Source organism: Gambusia affinis, linkage group LG22 (genome assembly GCF_019740435.1).
Source record: "Gambusia affinis linkage group LG22, SWU_Gaff_1.0, whole genome shotgun sequence".
NCBI classification, from domain to species: domain Eukaryota; kingdom Metazoa; phylum Chordata; class Actinopteri; order Cyprinodontiformes; family Poeciliidae; genus Gambusia; species Gambusia affinis.
Genome location: NC_057889.1, coordinates 13,730,565 through 13,746,076, shown reverse-complemented (window position 1 = coordinate 13,746,076; position 15,512 = coordinate 13,730,565). Strand labels below are relative to the sequence as shown.

The following is a 15,512-nucleotide window of genomic DNA, read 5'->3' as shown; positions in this document are numbered from 1 at the left end:
ACACTAATGCCTAAAATAAAATGTCAAATGAATCTACATTAACTTAACACAGGGGCACATTATTTAATTAAATAAAAAGGAGAAAATTTTGCTCAAACAATTAGGACCTAAGTGCGCAGCTGCAGTAGTGCGTGTCAATGTCTGTGTGTTAGCGCCTCCTCTGGTCACTAAAGGCAGCTCAGGACTTGGGAGGGCCACTGCCGTACCTCAGGCTCTATTAGTGCTAAAACATTGTATTTTATTGTCATCTCTTTATACACAGCGAAAAATGACTGGGGGTGTATAAATATCTCCATTTGGACATCAGGTGAAGACGTTGTAGGAGTCTCCTGTTTTCAGGTAAGCTAGCTAAAAGCTAACCCCTAGCCTACAGGCTAACATAACAATATTCTACTGGAGGTGAAAAGATAATATTAGTTTGGGAAATGTTTTAACTCAGCTGATCGTCTGGCAGTTACATTACTCCCCATAAAACAGAAACACATCCGAGGTCGCGACAGGACAGGAGAAACTTTATTTTGTTAGCAATTTAACAGTTTGCTAACGTTAGCTTAGCTTGAATGACTTAGTTACCAATGTTAAACAATGTTTGTAGCTTAATTTATTAGAACGTATATTGTTTATGACAAAATACATTCTTTCGAAAACAGTGAAAAATGTTTGCCACTATAGAATTTTTTTTTTTACATGTGGTTTTTAGCAATTCCGAGATGTTAACGTGGGTTGTCTATGTATGGGCGTTACCAGAAACAAACACCTGTTTCCCCATGACAGCAGAGCGGTTAGAGGGTTACAAACAAGATTTAAAAAAAAGGTTAGGTTCAAGAAGTTTAAAACGGGTGACCTTTATATAAAATACTCAGATGATTACTTATGTTATAAATTCTACAAATTTTTGACTAAACATTGGATAGTGACAAAACAAATGCTGAAGAAGCCTGAAAGTGGTAAACAGTTTTGCACTGGTAAGAAGTTGCCATAATCGGTTAACTAGGAATCTAAATCTGTTCATTTTCATTTGACTGTCTCAGAACAAAACCCCAAGATCTATACTTTCTGTTTTTGGAGTTGCTAATCATCAAACCGCAGATGAAATAAAACCAGAAAAAAATGGGCATTTCTAAACTATTGTTGTCTGCATAATGTGTACAGTTTGACGTGCTCAAGAAAACTGTCCTGCGAGAGATTTTCACCCTGTGCACTCACTGTTTCTTGTGTTTCAGGGCGAGGAGGACGGGGCATAGCAACAAGAGACCCCAGCCACATGAGACGCATAGCAAGTATTTACCAAACCAGTTAAGCTGTTCACTTCAGTGCAGAAAGGAACAAAGGTCCCACCGGGTTTACCGTGACGGTTCTGTTTCTCTCCACAGCATGGCCGGGTGTGGAGAAGTGAACCTGTCTGTGAACACCCCAGCTCCCTCTAAGCTTAAAGAAGACACAGAAGACGACTCTCGCAGCTCCACCACCACCACTGCTGCAGCTGCTGCTGTACCACCGGAGTGTGCCATCTGCCTGCAGAGCTGCGTCCACCCTGTCCGTCTCCCCTGCTGCCATGTCTTCTGTTTTCTGTGCGTGAAAGGCGCCTCCTGGCACAGCAAGCGCTGTGCTCTCTGCCGGCAGGAAATCCCAGAGGACTTCCTGGAGCGCCCGGTCCTGCTCTCCCTCGAGGAACTGAAAGCCGCGGCCGCTGGTTTGAACCGCGGCGGGAGCGAGTCGCGCGGAGACTACACGTGGTACTACGAGGGGCGCAACGGCTGGTGGCAGTACGATGAGCGCACCAGCCGAGAGCTGGAGGAGGCCTTCATGAAGGGGAGGAAGAGCACAGAGATGCTGATTGCAGGATTCCTTTATGTGGCGGATCTGGAGAATATGGTGCAGTATCGGCGGAACGAGCATGGCCGCCGGCGCAAGATGAAGAGGGACGTAGTTAATATCCCTAAGAAGGGCGTGGCAGGATTGAGGCTGGACTCTGAGCCTGTCTCGGTCCCCGCTCTACCAGCGGCGGTCTCTGCTACAGCAGAGCGTGTGAGCTCAGCTGACGGCTCCGACGCCGCAGGTCAGTCCCAGCCTTCATCCTTTGGGATTTTGGTTCCTCTTCCCCCTGTCAGACCTCAAACGCTCCTCGGACGTCATCTCGGCAGTCCTCTGTCTCCGTCACCGTCGCCCCTGGAACAGTCTTTCTCTCAGCTGCTAATCAGCCAGCCAGAGGGCGAAGAGCTGGAAGGAGACGGCGAGCTGCAGACGTACGAGTCTGCATCGGGGAGCAGCGAGAGTGAAGAGGAGGAGGAAGACAGCGAGAGGAGAGGAGAGTCTGAGGAGCGACGGAGACGCACACAGAGGCCGCTGAGGGAGAACCAGCCAACCAGAGTTCCTCCAAGAGGCATGCCGTCCAGCTCCGGCCTTAGCCTCCGCTCGCGCAGTCCTGATGGACAGTGCACCGTCACAGAAGTATAGCCCACTGGAGGGATCTCCGTTTCATAAGACTCGTATCAGTTCAGCAAAAAAATGTCTGAAGACGCAAATCATCTCAAAGGTCCGATTAAATGAAGAAATAACCGCTGCTTTAATGTGATAATGTGCCAAATATGATTTTTTTGTGTGTTTGCCTATTTTTTACGTTAAAATAATTAGTGGGTTCAATTTAGCCTGTCTGATGAAGCTTTACAACAATAAAAATAATTTGCAGTAGGTAGATAAAATTAGAAGAAACATTTAAAAGGACACATCATGTGTTAAAGCCTTTTCCATTCCAGAAATATAAGCGGCAAGAAAAGGGCTGTTTTCTTACAGATATAAAACAACCTGGTTCTATTACAGGTGTTTTGCTTCAACAGTTCCTGGACAGATGCTGGAACTCTGATGTATCCAACCCCAGTTTTGTGCTGGTGACAGCAAAAATAGATGGTTTTAATTCCTTTAATATTGAATCTTCAGGCTCCTTAAATAGTTAGATGCATTAAATCTATTCAGTCTTCTCTCCATTCAGCCTCTTTCCTCGTTGTGTCCTTCCTTTTTTCTCTCTTTCTGCTTCTGTCTGTTTGCCCCTACATCCTTCATTTTCTTTCTTCCTTTATATCTTCCCTTGCTTTATTGTAAATGCTAAATAATCCACTAATAACTCACTGGAGTTCCAGGATATATTTATGATCTGTGGAGCGCCCCCCTGTGGCTGGTGTTCTGGGCTCATGTAGAGAAATGTATTGTTTTGGTGAGTTTCATTTTTCTGAATTTCATTTTATGGCAAACATAAAACTTATTTTCAAGTCAAACCATACCTTTTCTCCCAAATCTTTTCAGCTCAGTGATTTTTATTTTATTTAATTTTTTTGGTCTGATGTCTTTAATCGTTTTTTGCTTTCAATTTCTGGGTGATGAAGTGAAAATGAGGCTAAAATGTAGCATCTTGCATAAGCACTGCGGATGGTTAACAGCTTTTTTCCTTTCACGTTGCACTTATTTTTCATTTTGAAATGTAGGTACTCAGGATGTGATCTGCTGAAACAAACAGGAGGTTATATAATGTGCAAGAGCAGAGGGAGGCTGTATTCCCTCTATTTTAGTGTCTTGTTTTAATTATGGACTGTTGGTGCTGTTGTGAACTGCGCTGGGTGCTGAAAAGCTACTGGCAGATCCTCTGGAAAGTTTTTGTTTCTATGTTCAGGAGCACACATTTGGGTTTCTATTTTTGACTGAGCACTCCTAACAGAGCCACTATGAAAGTAGCTGCACTGACATGTTCTTGGATGAGTTTGGCCTGTTTACTCTCTCGCTCTGGTTCTTTCCCTTTTCCTTCTCCTGGTTTTGGTCGTCTTTTCTCAGTTGGACTCTTTTTGTGTGCGTGTGACTACCTTTTTTTTTTTTTTTTTTTAATTTGTGTTGTGTTTCTCTAGTGATGTGTTGTGAAGCTATTAAAGTGTTAATCAGTGACTTAAAATTACATGGTGCTGAATAACTTTTTTTAAGACAGAGTTTCAACAATGAAGCATTCATTTAAAAACTAGGGTTGCAAAAAAGAATCTGACTTGCTAAGCTCAGGCGTTTTTAAGACTGGTGATTGGCCAGAAAAACGCCATCAGTTCACCCCTAATAACAACTAATACATGTATATTTTTAAAAAATCTGACTTGTGACAGGTTATGTCAGGTTGTATTACTAACATTTTTGCTAAATTCCAGAATGATTTTCTAAAATCAGAAGTTAAAACACATTAACCATAAGATTATGGGTTACTGCATAACACATCTTAATATATAATTCAACGTGAAATGAAAATATTAGTCTCTTAACTCATATGTTGTTGTTGTACTGTTAGGTAAATGTAACTGGCCACGACAAAGCCACAAACATGTCTACTTGGGCATTTTGACTTATTTACAGATTCTGAATGTGGAGTCTAAGCTTTCTAATGTCAAACACATAGAAATAAAATAAAAAGTTGTGCTTTATTACCTACTATTGTGTGCTTTAATAACATTTAGGGCTATTTGTGATTTAGAAGCACAATTAAAGAAAAATAAACTTGAATTGCTTTAACAAGCAAAAATCCTTTTCTACACTATTAAATCTAAAGATAATTTACCAATTTCTGTCGATGGTATTTACCTATTGTGTTCAATTATTTAATTTTTAATTAAATAAAAATAACAATAGCTGTTGATTACCAAGCAAAGTCTTTAAAAACAAAGAACAGTTCTCACTAACTGAGACGGGTCCTAATTACTCACCGCATAGAGCCGTTCAAAGGAATCCAATCGCTAGTGAACGACATATCAACATTCAGCAGCTATGATTTAGCTTCCTCTGATTATATAATATACCTGGTACCCGGTATCTGCAGGTTTTCTTTCGAGTGACCCGGTTTCAAGCCAGTTTTCCATCATTATTTTTAACACAATTCTTTGGAAAGCTACGTTAGCTCAAAGTAGCGTCGCACTTTGAGCTAACGTCACGGGAAATAAACGGTCGTTCACATGCAGTATCTCACGGACCACTAGGGGGCGCCCGCGGTCCACAAATCCGGGGTTCCCAGTTTACGAACTGAGACTGTTCGTAAACTTTCAGTTTACAGTGAAAGCTGCTTTATAAGTACAATTTCCAGATGTCTGAAGGTTTCACTTTCATCTGTTAAAACAATTGTATGATAATATAAAACAACATGGCAATGTTCAGCAATCATACTGGTCCAGAAGAATCTCTGGGTTCTTTGTCCCAGAGATTAACATGTTTTAGGAAATAATGTGCAAAACAATCCAAGGCTCTTTTTGTTGTAATAAAGTTGATCAAATAAGTAGGATACCTCTCCAGATATCCTTTTTTGCAGAGCAGAACTGCCCTGTAGGCATACCTGAAATGTAAAAAAAAAAAAGCAGTGGCTTTATCAAAATTTCAAAACAGCAAATCATATCTTATGCACAAGTGAATCTTCGAAATGGTCAGATTATGGGCTGATTAGTTCTGAAGTGACTTAAATTACACAAAGGTCAATGTTTTGGAGCTACTTTGACAAAGTCCATCTGAATCTTCCAGAATTAATGCGATAGAGCTGACCAGGTGACTGTAAACAATTCTGCCTACAAAACTGGACTCAGTTACACCAGGAGGAATGGGCCTAAATTTCATCAAACTATTGAGAAAAGTTTGTTGAAGTGAAAAAAATGGTGGCCCATTTTGTGTTGAAAGAGTATCAACATCTCACTGAAGAAAGTCATAAAAACATCAAAAAATATATGTTCTCTTAGTATTCTTTTCTTTTGCTTTTAGCAAATATAAATAATTTTGGTAATCCCGTCTATTTATTCTGGTTCATATCTCGAGTACTTGTTCTTTTCCTTAGGTGCGATGATTTTTGTCCACCAGGCGGAACTGTTGCACAAAATAACCTTATTTTAAAACCTTTAATCCGAAACTTTTCAACAAGCTCCAGAAAACCTGAGAGAAATTCATTTGTGGGCCTTTACTTTCACTGTATCCACAGCAGCACATACACAGTAAAAAACGAAGTGTCAATTTAACACCTATAGAGTTGAATTTAACTCCGTTTCAGATAACATTTGGTCCCACTCGAAAATAGTGTAAAATGTACTCTATAGCCAGTGTCAAATTTTCAGAGTTAATTTTACTAATTTTAGTGTCAAAATCAACAAGTCAGTGAGTCAAATTATTTAACACTATTGTTTGTTTACACTCTTCAGAGTAATATTGTTATTTTTATGGAGTTAATTTTACACTAAATTCACTTAAAAATCTACACTTTATTGTGTTGTTGTTTTTTCCTTTGTAGTTTTTTTTTTTACACATATACTATATAATGCTAAATTTTAGCATTGTATGGCTTTTATAAAATCTACCAATCACAATAATCACAAAGTTTTAAGTTCACAGTGACAACATTTATTCAAATTTATCATCCAGTGACATAATTACTGTAACAGTGTCAGTTTAACCATCTTCAAAACAATGTTCACCAAAGATAGCAATACGGGACAAACAAAAAGAGCAGTGTCATTTGCTTCATATGACATTTGTATGTCAAAGGGCTTCGGATAACATAGATGGCTGACATCAAACACAACAAAACCTTGCATCATTTTAGTAACTTCATAAACATGAAAATGTTCATGAAAAGATACTGTACATAAAGGCAATGTAAGCAGCAACAATTTGTCTTTAACTATGAACACAGACTTGATCTGGTAAAAGACAGGCATTTCAAATAAATAAATAAATCAATAAGTTGGTCAAGGGAGCACTGTGTGACGTACCAAACACATAATGGGTCTTAAAGAGCTCATCAAGAGCTCCAACTGAACATGTTGCCTTACATGGAATAGCATAGTTGTCAATCACAATGAAGAATGCGTGAATACTGCTTTGGATGGATTCCTGGTCAAGGAGGTAGGGCTGGGTACGATGTGTGATTTTGTCAAGATGCTGCTGCACACTGGTTCCAACCTATATTAAAAAAATAAATAAAAACATGACAAAAGTATTTAGTGACAAATTTCTGAATGAAGATCAGACAGAATAAAATTTTGAATTGTAAAAATGAAGAGACTGAATTCTGCTTTTTTTTTTTTTTTTACCTTTAAGCAACTGTTAAGCAGCTTTAGAAATCTGATGAGGTGATCCACTGCTTGAGATGCAGACATCTTACTCGGCCTCTTTCGTCCTTGTGCAGATGGTGGTAGCAGATGCAGCACATGCAAAATAGCAGACATGTCACTATCCCAACCTATAGACCAACAGCTTCAGGTTACTATCATCCCACTAACATATGAATTTGTCACAATTACCTAGAAGACCAACATACCGTTCTCAGCTTCAGCAGCCAACTCTGCATTCCGCAATAAATCCAAGAGCTCAGTGGTGGGTACCAGGCCATGGCTTTCCTTTATAACCTTGAATTTGAGACTGATTCACTATTTCTTCAAAAACATCTACATCAACTTCTGTATCAGACTGGTCATACACCTTCAGATCTTGCTGTCTGCCTTCTGGAATGTTAAATTTCAGGCACACTAAAGCAGAAAAAAAATATTAAAGAAGTGAAAATGAAAACATTTACTGCTGATAAACAAAGGGTAGAGTAACCCAACTAATTTTACAAAATGCCAGTGATTTCAATCCAGTACAACATTTTAATACATGTTAATGCAAAGGAAAAAATACTTAATGTACGATGGGTTTCTTGTGCAACAAAAAAGTAGTGAGATTATTTTACTAAAGTACTAACCTTCTCTCATGAATGCATAAAATGTTAGGTCAGAAAGTTTCACAAACTTCTGCTCCCCATCAAACAAAACACGCAGTAGCATGGTCTGCTGGAAAAAAAGAATAACAAAAATTAACTAACATGCGAGACATAGTTTAATAGTTAATAAATACGATTCAAAGGTAATGCCATTTGAAAACTGAGTTTATATTCCCGATACACTTGAACATAATCTGTACAAGCAATATGGCGCCTATTAGCTGTTACATCCATGATGCTAACCATGCTAACATGACTCGGTGGGTGCTACGACCCCGAAGTATCCACGGAATCTGGGCCTTTGGCAAAAGGCAAAGTGATTAATACTATTAAAATTTATAACAGTTAAGTATTCTTACCTGGAAAGCCTTCGGAAAAAAACAGCTAATATTTCGAGGTGGACAACTTGTCTAGCATAGGGCTATCCCTCGGCTTTCTCCCGCTACCCTGAATGTGAACAATGGAATAAAACGGGAACAAAAATGAGGAGACATGGAGGGGTTTTTCACCACTAACAAACTAAGTCATGGTACCAAAACCATTTGCTACTCTAGTACTCCCGCATAATAGTTGCGACCATATTTAATGGACAGCAACAGAAGCTATAATATCGTTCTTCATCACAATTAATATCAAAATACATTACCAACACCAGATTGTTAAAAGTTACTTACCTTTTCTGTAGCACAACTCCGTCCAGAATCCAAAATGGAAATAGCCGCCTCACGAACTTCAGAAAACTGTTGCTTCGTCTTCTTTCTTCCTCCTTCTCCTCTTCGCGGTTGCCAAAAATCTTTACCGCGGCGCGTTATTAACACTTGGCAGAGTCAAAAGTTTCACTGCGTGAATGTAGCATTTTACTCTGACTTTTAACTCCGATGTCAGAGCCGATTTACACTCCATATAGTTAAAAATACTCTATTTAGATTAAATTAGGTTAACACTGAAATATTAACACCACATTTTTTACTGTGTATAAAGGCTACAATTCAGTTTAATCAAAATCACATATGCTTCCTTTCATGTGCTCCAAATGTATTGTACAGACTTAAAAATGTCCACAAAGAGATATAATAGAAAAGTCACATTTGTCCACTTATATTCACATTAAATTAATGTGATCAGAGAACTTCATGCCCGACGTTTTAAGCAAAGCATAGAAAAATTCATAACAGTGAAAACTGGATATAATTGGTGGATTAACATGCTACTCCTGCTAAACTGCAGCTCTCACCAAGAGAGGGAAACCCCAGGCTGTTTGCAGTTGGAATGTGAGTTGAATTAGAATCATGACTGAATGGGACAGATTTTGGCCAGTGTCTTGCCTGAGTTTCCAAAGACAGTCTGTGTACTGCATAAAAAGTAACCATAGTAACCAGATGTTTGCAATTTGTACTTTTTCCACATATATAACCATCTGATTTTGTTTTTCATGTTCTTTTTTTTCATCGCATGTTCAAAATGAAGACTAATGAGCTTCACGCAGAGTTCAAAATGGAAAATATGGAAAGATGAATGCAGCCATTTATGCAAAGAAGTCTCCAGTAACTTGGAAAACCATCATTGAGTGAAGAGAAACAGTCAGTCCAGATGTGGCTTCCGGGTACATTTGTCTGTTTTTCTCCATCATTACATCTGCAAAACTGCTGTAAACCAAATAGCTTGTTGCAAAACGAAATAATGTTTCTCTATAATATAAAGCAGAGTGAACAATCATTAAATAGGCAGGAAACAAAAGATAAATAAATAAATAAAATATAAGACTTAAAACATGCAGTCTTATGAAAAACTATTTCCCTTTAGAGATTTCTTTGGTTTAATTCACTGAATGTTTTTTAAGGTGTTTGAGGTCATTATACAGCATCTCAGTCAGATTTAAGTTCAGTTTTTTACTAGTCCACTCCAAAACCTGACTTCTTTTAGACCATTTAGAGGAGGAATTACTTGTGTGCTTCAGAACTTGCTTCATAACACACGTGTGCTTGAGCTTTGGGTCGTAAAGCCTGGACATTCTTCAGGATTCTATGCTAGATAGCTAAATTCATGGTTTCATTATGTGTGGAAGAATATTCGAAATCACTCCCACCATGTTACTGTTCAGATTGGTGTTCTTTTCACTGAAATGCTTCGTAATGTCCTGAATAAGGATCCACGTCCAGACAGGTCAACTGTCTGGACTAGACTAACTAACTTTTGTGACATTAATTCTCAAATTATTTCCATAGCCTATAATATTCCAAAGTTTTAGGGTATCAAGATTTTTTTATTTGTTTATTTATTTTGTGATATGGGCCTTTGAATTTTCTTTTTGTCAGCAGTGGTTTTGGCCTTCAAACTCTCAATTACCAGTCGCTTGCTCATATTGTTGAATGTCGCGCTAGCTAGCTGAAGATGTGTCTTGTTGTCTAGTCCCTTGATCTGGCTTGCTAGATAGCTAGCTTAATATAAGTAGGTTGCGCTAGTTAGCTAGACAGTTGGATAACTAGATAACCATCTAGGTAACTAGTAAGCTATCTACCTAGCTAGACTGTTCTAGTTAGCTAGCTCTGGCTAAATAGATATAGTTAGCAAGCTCTATCTATCTATCTGGGAGGGAAAAAGGAAGGTTGTATGATCAAAAGATATTTGACAAACAAAGGGAAGGATGAAGGCAAAGGCACGAGCAAAAAACGTTTTTGCTGCACAAAAGTTGCAGACACCCTGGCTTCATGTTTTACAACTTGGTTTTTACAACTGCCCCTTGGTCTGGGCATGCTGTATATGATACGGCCAGTCAGACAGAGAGGAGACTATGCTATGATATGTTTTCAGACACATAGCTGCACGTTAAATATGTGCACCATATTATGGCTGAAGACCTCCTGCTGTCCATTTCTTCACACTCCTGGAAACACACACCCTGTCTCCAGCACCTCCACAAATAAGTCCCTTCATATGCATCTTTCATCACCCTGAAGCTCATAACTGAGCTTTGTTAATGTGGGGGTGATTCATGACCATTTTTATTGTTGAGCAACATAGACTGGCCATCTCTGCTGACTTATATAAAGCATTTTTTTTTTCCTTTTCTAAATTCAGTGCTCCTTTTTTTGTTCAAGACACTCATGTTCAAATATTTCTATTGCATTTTCTTACAGCTTTGCATATTTTAGATTTTATTCATTGTACAGTATTTCTACCCATAAACCTTTAGATTCGCAGACAGGGTAGCTCACCACTGCAGGAGCCAACAATGACTTCACTCCTACTGTAACTCTCATCAACCTCACACCATTAGAGCCTATCAAGTGACATGTCTTCCTAATCCTGGGGCTACTGAACCATTTATATCAGCAACATATCATATTATTACTATGATGACACCTAAAATCATAAAGTCCAGGGTGCGTCTTATGTCTAAATACAGCAGAACATAATGACGCAATTTAAGAGTTCTCCACCTAGAAGCTTAATGTGTAAGGAAAGTGAAATAAAATATCCAAAAAGTCGGTGCAGTTTGGCGCATGCAAAACAAAAATATCCTCCACAGCTCTTGATTACAATCATTAAATATCACGACTATTAATAAATATTGAAATTAGGCATTTATCAATATTTTTCTTCCTCTAATTCGAATGGCATTTTAATATGCTGCCACGTGAAAGCCAGCTTTTATTCTTGAAGATGAGTTAATCATGAAATTATAATGTCTTTAGCTGACGTAAATATTTGTTTTACATCACCAGCCTGCACTGATGAGGGACTTCAATAGTTGTAGTGAATGAGGCGTGGCTGAAAGATGGCTTCTATGAGCTTGCTGATGCCATGCAGAGTTTTAGTTATGTTCCTCTGATCATGATGGGAAACTTTATTCCTCCTCCTGACCTCGGTGTACATGTAGAACATTTAGAATATTTTGTCTTAGTTCTGAATTATGGTGTGTCATCCTCATTTGGATGGTCATTTTGGATGAAAAGTTTCAGAACAATCACTTTTTAGGTCTTAAAACTGAATTCTAACTGGATTAAGGCCTTCAGTGTTTCAAAAATATTATTTATTGATACAATCATCACCTAAACAGAAAACCCTACATGTTGGCTTTGCTTCCTACATTGGTGTGGAAAAATCTTTTTTTCAGCCATTGTTTTCTTCTTCCAACTCAGTCAGATTTGTGACGTGAACACATTAAGTGCCATGTCTCCTATTCTAATTAGTCCTCTGCATGACCTGCTTGTAACTTTAGGTGGAGCATGGTAGATTTGTAGATGTGCCTTACAGATATATTCTTCCATTTTTGGATAATTGAGTGCCTTGAGAAAGCTAACCACTGCTACAAAGCACTATAAATTATCTTAACAGTCCTTTAGCAGCATTGCTGCATCCTCTTTAAAGCATGCGTTTATGCACTGAGGAAAACAAGGTCACATGAATGGGCCACGAGCCAGATGAGGGCCAATGTAGTTGCTCCCAGCTGACCAGTCCACTGAAGCCAATTTAAAATTTGTCATTCGTCACAGGATAAATAGATCCCTATAGTCACCTCTGCCAAGCAACACCAGCTAATCCCACGATAGCGCCGCTCTTGTTTTGAAAGGTGACTCTGGTGGGTTGCCTTTCAAAGATGGATAAATTTAGACCCTCTTTCTATTTTAATAATGAGCTCCGGAATCCTCTGTGCTTCTGACGCCTTCTCTCCGTACTTAATGTCTCTGCCTCTTGCTCTGCTGCTCTCGCCATGTGCCATTTGAGATGGCTGAGTCAATGGGCGGATACCAACGCACTGACAGTTTGGACAGTTGGACGAAGACAGAGGGAGACAAACTGTGACTAACTGTTCCCAAATCCACAGGGACAATTTGTACCTTATAGAATAAATGGGTGAGAGATGGAGTGTGGAGTGGTGGGATTCGATTCTACATGCAGGGTCATTAAAAAGTTGACCTGTAGATTTATAATTCAAACAATCAAGACTCTCAGCTCATGAACACATACAGAATCTAGATAAGGTATTCTAGAAGTGCGGAGTGTTTAGGAAGTAAATTAACATGATCACTGCATTTTTTTAGCTTATTTATTTTTTATATCTTTCAAATACTCTCAATCAAATAAAAGAGGAATGCAATGAACTCTGATGCTTGCAATTTAATTAAAATAAAATACAACGTGGAGATTGTTGTGGTTTGCGTAGCCCACGAATGAGGAACCCCGGTGCAGAGGGATGATAGACACATACCATGGCACACTGACTTATGCAAACATCTCTTGTTGCTTATGGAAAACATTAGGAAACATGAAATATAAAAAGAGCAAATCTTGTAAAGGGAGGTTGTAAAACAACTCCGTTTCAGGCCGTCTGGGCCTCTTAATGCTCAGCTGCCTCAACGAGCAGGGTGGTCCTGTCACCCTTCTATCCACATTTTTCTGAGACATGCACATAAGAAGCGCTTTACTGTCTATTTTGAGTCTGTTGCGGTGGCAACTGACACATGCTGAGGATTTTATCGTAGACCCCTCCAGTCTATTGCTCCTTTGAGACAGTGATGTCTGACATCAGGAGTGATGGATGGGGGATGTGGGTAAGAGGAGGGAGGGAATGTGAGACTCCAGAGAACAACTAAAGCAGAGTCTGTTTATTTTCATGCTTTGCAATAATTTCCTTTGAGCACAAAGTTGCAAAGTTCTGGCTGCATATAAATGTAGATTTGATTTGTGCCAGATGTAGTGTTTTGTTGTATTAACTTCCAAATATCCTATCCTGTCTACATGTCTCTTAAATATTACAACATCCTGGACACTTGTTGACACCGCCATTAAAGATATGGTCTTCCACCAATAACGATCTGTTTAGTTAGTTTTGCTGTTACACGTGTATTCAATTAGTGTCTTTATCCTGGTCCACAGGCCTAATCGTTCTTCGTGTTTTAGATCCATCTACGCTTCACCACCATCCATCCATTTTCTTCCACTTTCTCTGGGTCGGGTCGTGGGGGTAGCAGCTTCAGAAGGGAGGCCCAGACTTCCCTCTCCCCAGCCACTTCTTCCAGCTCCTCTGAGGGAATCCCAAGGCATTCCCAGGCCAGCTGAGAGACATAGTCCTTCCAGTGTGTCCTGGGTCTTCCCCGGGGCCTCACCAGGGAGGCATCCAGGAGGCATCCTGACCAGATGCCCGAGCCACCTCAACTGGCTCCTGTCGAGTTGAAGGAGCAGTGGCTCTACTCTGAGTCCCTTCCAGATGGCCGAGCTTCTCACCCTATCTCTAAGGGAGAGCCCAGACACCCTACGAAGAAAACCCATTTCGGCCACTTGTATGCTTCACCACACCTGATTCAAATGATTGCATTACCTCATGATGCTAATGCCCCATTTATGTAAGTCAGATGTGTGGCAGGGAATCCCTTAAACATGCAAAGGCCACTGCTTCTGGCCTATTACTCTCCACTTGCAGCCTGATACTAATCAAACACTTGCTCCTTGTTTAGTAATCTCCTCCCCAGCCTCAATGCTTCTCAGTTCAGTCAATTCCTTGCCAGATCCATCTGCCAAGTTCTGTGGTTTGTTACCCTCTGGTTCAGTTGCTCACTTGTGTCCTTTAAATTTAAAAACACAGTTTTTTTTGTAACCTGCCTACCTCTTGTTTGTGTTTGGGGCCTCCACAATCTTCACCTTTCCACATGGTTTGTATTTATGAAAATAGGTGGTGTTTTTTTGAGTGCGGTCACCGTTGTCTCTACCATTTTGATGTGTGACGAAGACACCTTGGCCTTTGTGTTGTGTCATAGGTATACCCCAAGGAATTTGGAGGCCGTAGATCATCAGATAATTGTTCAACTGTGGTAGAAATTAAAGTATAAATGTAGAAAATTTGAGTAATTATGAGAACTTAAAAACCCTAGTGTGGGATTTTCATCTACTCATAATCACACACTCATATACCAGCATGAAAATAATCCAAAAGATTGAATGCCACACACACAGCTTCTACAGGCATCCAGCGCTTCTTTATGGGAAATGCTGAAAAGTTGTTGTTTTTTTTCGCCTCCACCATTCAATAAGACTTACTCAAATATCTGTTTTGTCTCAAATCTTCAGTAAGATTATACTGCAGTAAAAGTGAAAGTTATTTTTAGTCTTTTTTCACACCTCTTTAACAACGGTGCAAACTACTGAAGTCAGTAACTGGCATCATTAATTTACAGTGGAACTTCTGTAACCCAGAATGTGTTTGAAAATGGTCTAACTTCACCTGTGTATCAAGTGTATTAAAAATGTAGAGAGGGGAGGCCAGATTTAAAGGCTGAGTATCGATCCCATTGGTTCAAATGTTCATAGGACACATATCCCAAGAGGGTGTTCTCAAATGTCTGTGCTGATCCCAGGAAGGCAGTACATTGACACGTAGTTATGATGTACAGCAACTCATTGAAAAGGGCAGATCAACACTGTTACTTCAACCAAAGCCATAAAATGAGCTGAAGTGTGCAACCAAATAATATTAAGGAAGCACTAAAGTGTATCTGTATTGATAATTGAGAGCACACGCAAGCACAAACATGGAATGGAATGTAAAAACCAGACATTTCAGTTGAATTAATGCAGTTTTTATTTCTTCCTGGGTCTCATGCCTGGAGTGGGTGTCTTGGCCTGCTGACGTCAAAGAAGCCATGGCTACGGTTCAGCTGTCCTTTCTTGTTGTGTTGCCCTTCTTCTCCCTCTGCCGTCCGGCTGTCTGAGCTCTTATGAATAGCCTACAAAGTAGAGGGACTCGCTGTGCCAAGCTCTG

The 15,512-nt window shown here is 39.5% G+C and overlaps 1 protein-coding gene and 1 long non-coding RNA gene across 5 annotated transcripts; one reads left to right on the top strand and one right to left on the bottom strand.

Moving 5' to 3' along the window:
• Positions 1–102: 102 nt before the first annotated feature.
• Positions 103–4,443, top strand: LOC122825166 (E3 ubiquitin-protein ligase rnf146-like). 3 transcript variants are annotated; one of them, XM_044106320.1, is made up of 3 exons: positions 103–339; positions 1,224–1,280; positions 1,374–4,443. In XM_044106320.1, the coding sequence occupies exon 3, from the start codon at positions 1,375–1,377 to the stop codon at positions 2,455–2,457; it is 1,083 nt and encodes a 360-aa protein (XP_043962255.1). In that variant the 5' UTR covers positions 103–339; positions 1,224–1,280; position 1,374; the 3' UTR covers positions 2,458–4,443. The 3 variants fall into 3 exon arrangements, with proteins under 3 accessions (XP_043962255.1, XP_043962257.1, XP_043962256.1); XM_044106322.1 differs by having other exon boundaries at positions 125–339; positions 1,224–1,276; XM_044106321.1 differs by having other exon boundaries at positions 125–339; positions 1,224–1,295.
• A 1,887-nt stretch (positions 4,444–6,330) lies between these two features.
• LOC122825165 lies at positions 6,331–8,700 on the bottom strand. Of its 2 annotated transcripts, XR_006369593.1 has the most exons (5): positions 8,113–8,700; positions 7,736–7,823; positions 7,313–7,520; positions 7,086–7,234; positions 6,331–6,954 (listed from the first exon to the last, which is right to left on the bottom strand). It is a non-coding gene; the product is annotated as an uncharacterized LOC122825165 (long non-coding RNA). The 2 variants fall into 2 exon arrangements; XR_006369592.1 differs by having other exon boundaries at positions 7,086–7,520.
• Between the last annotated feature and the right edge of the window lie 6,812 nt (positions 8,701–15,512).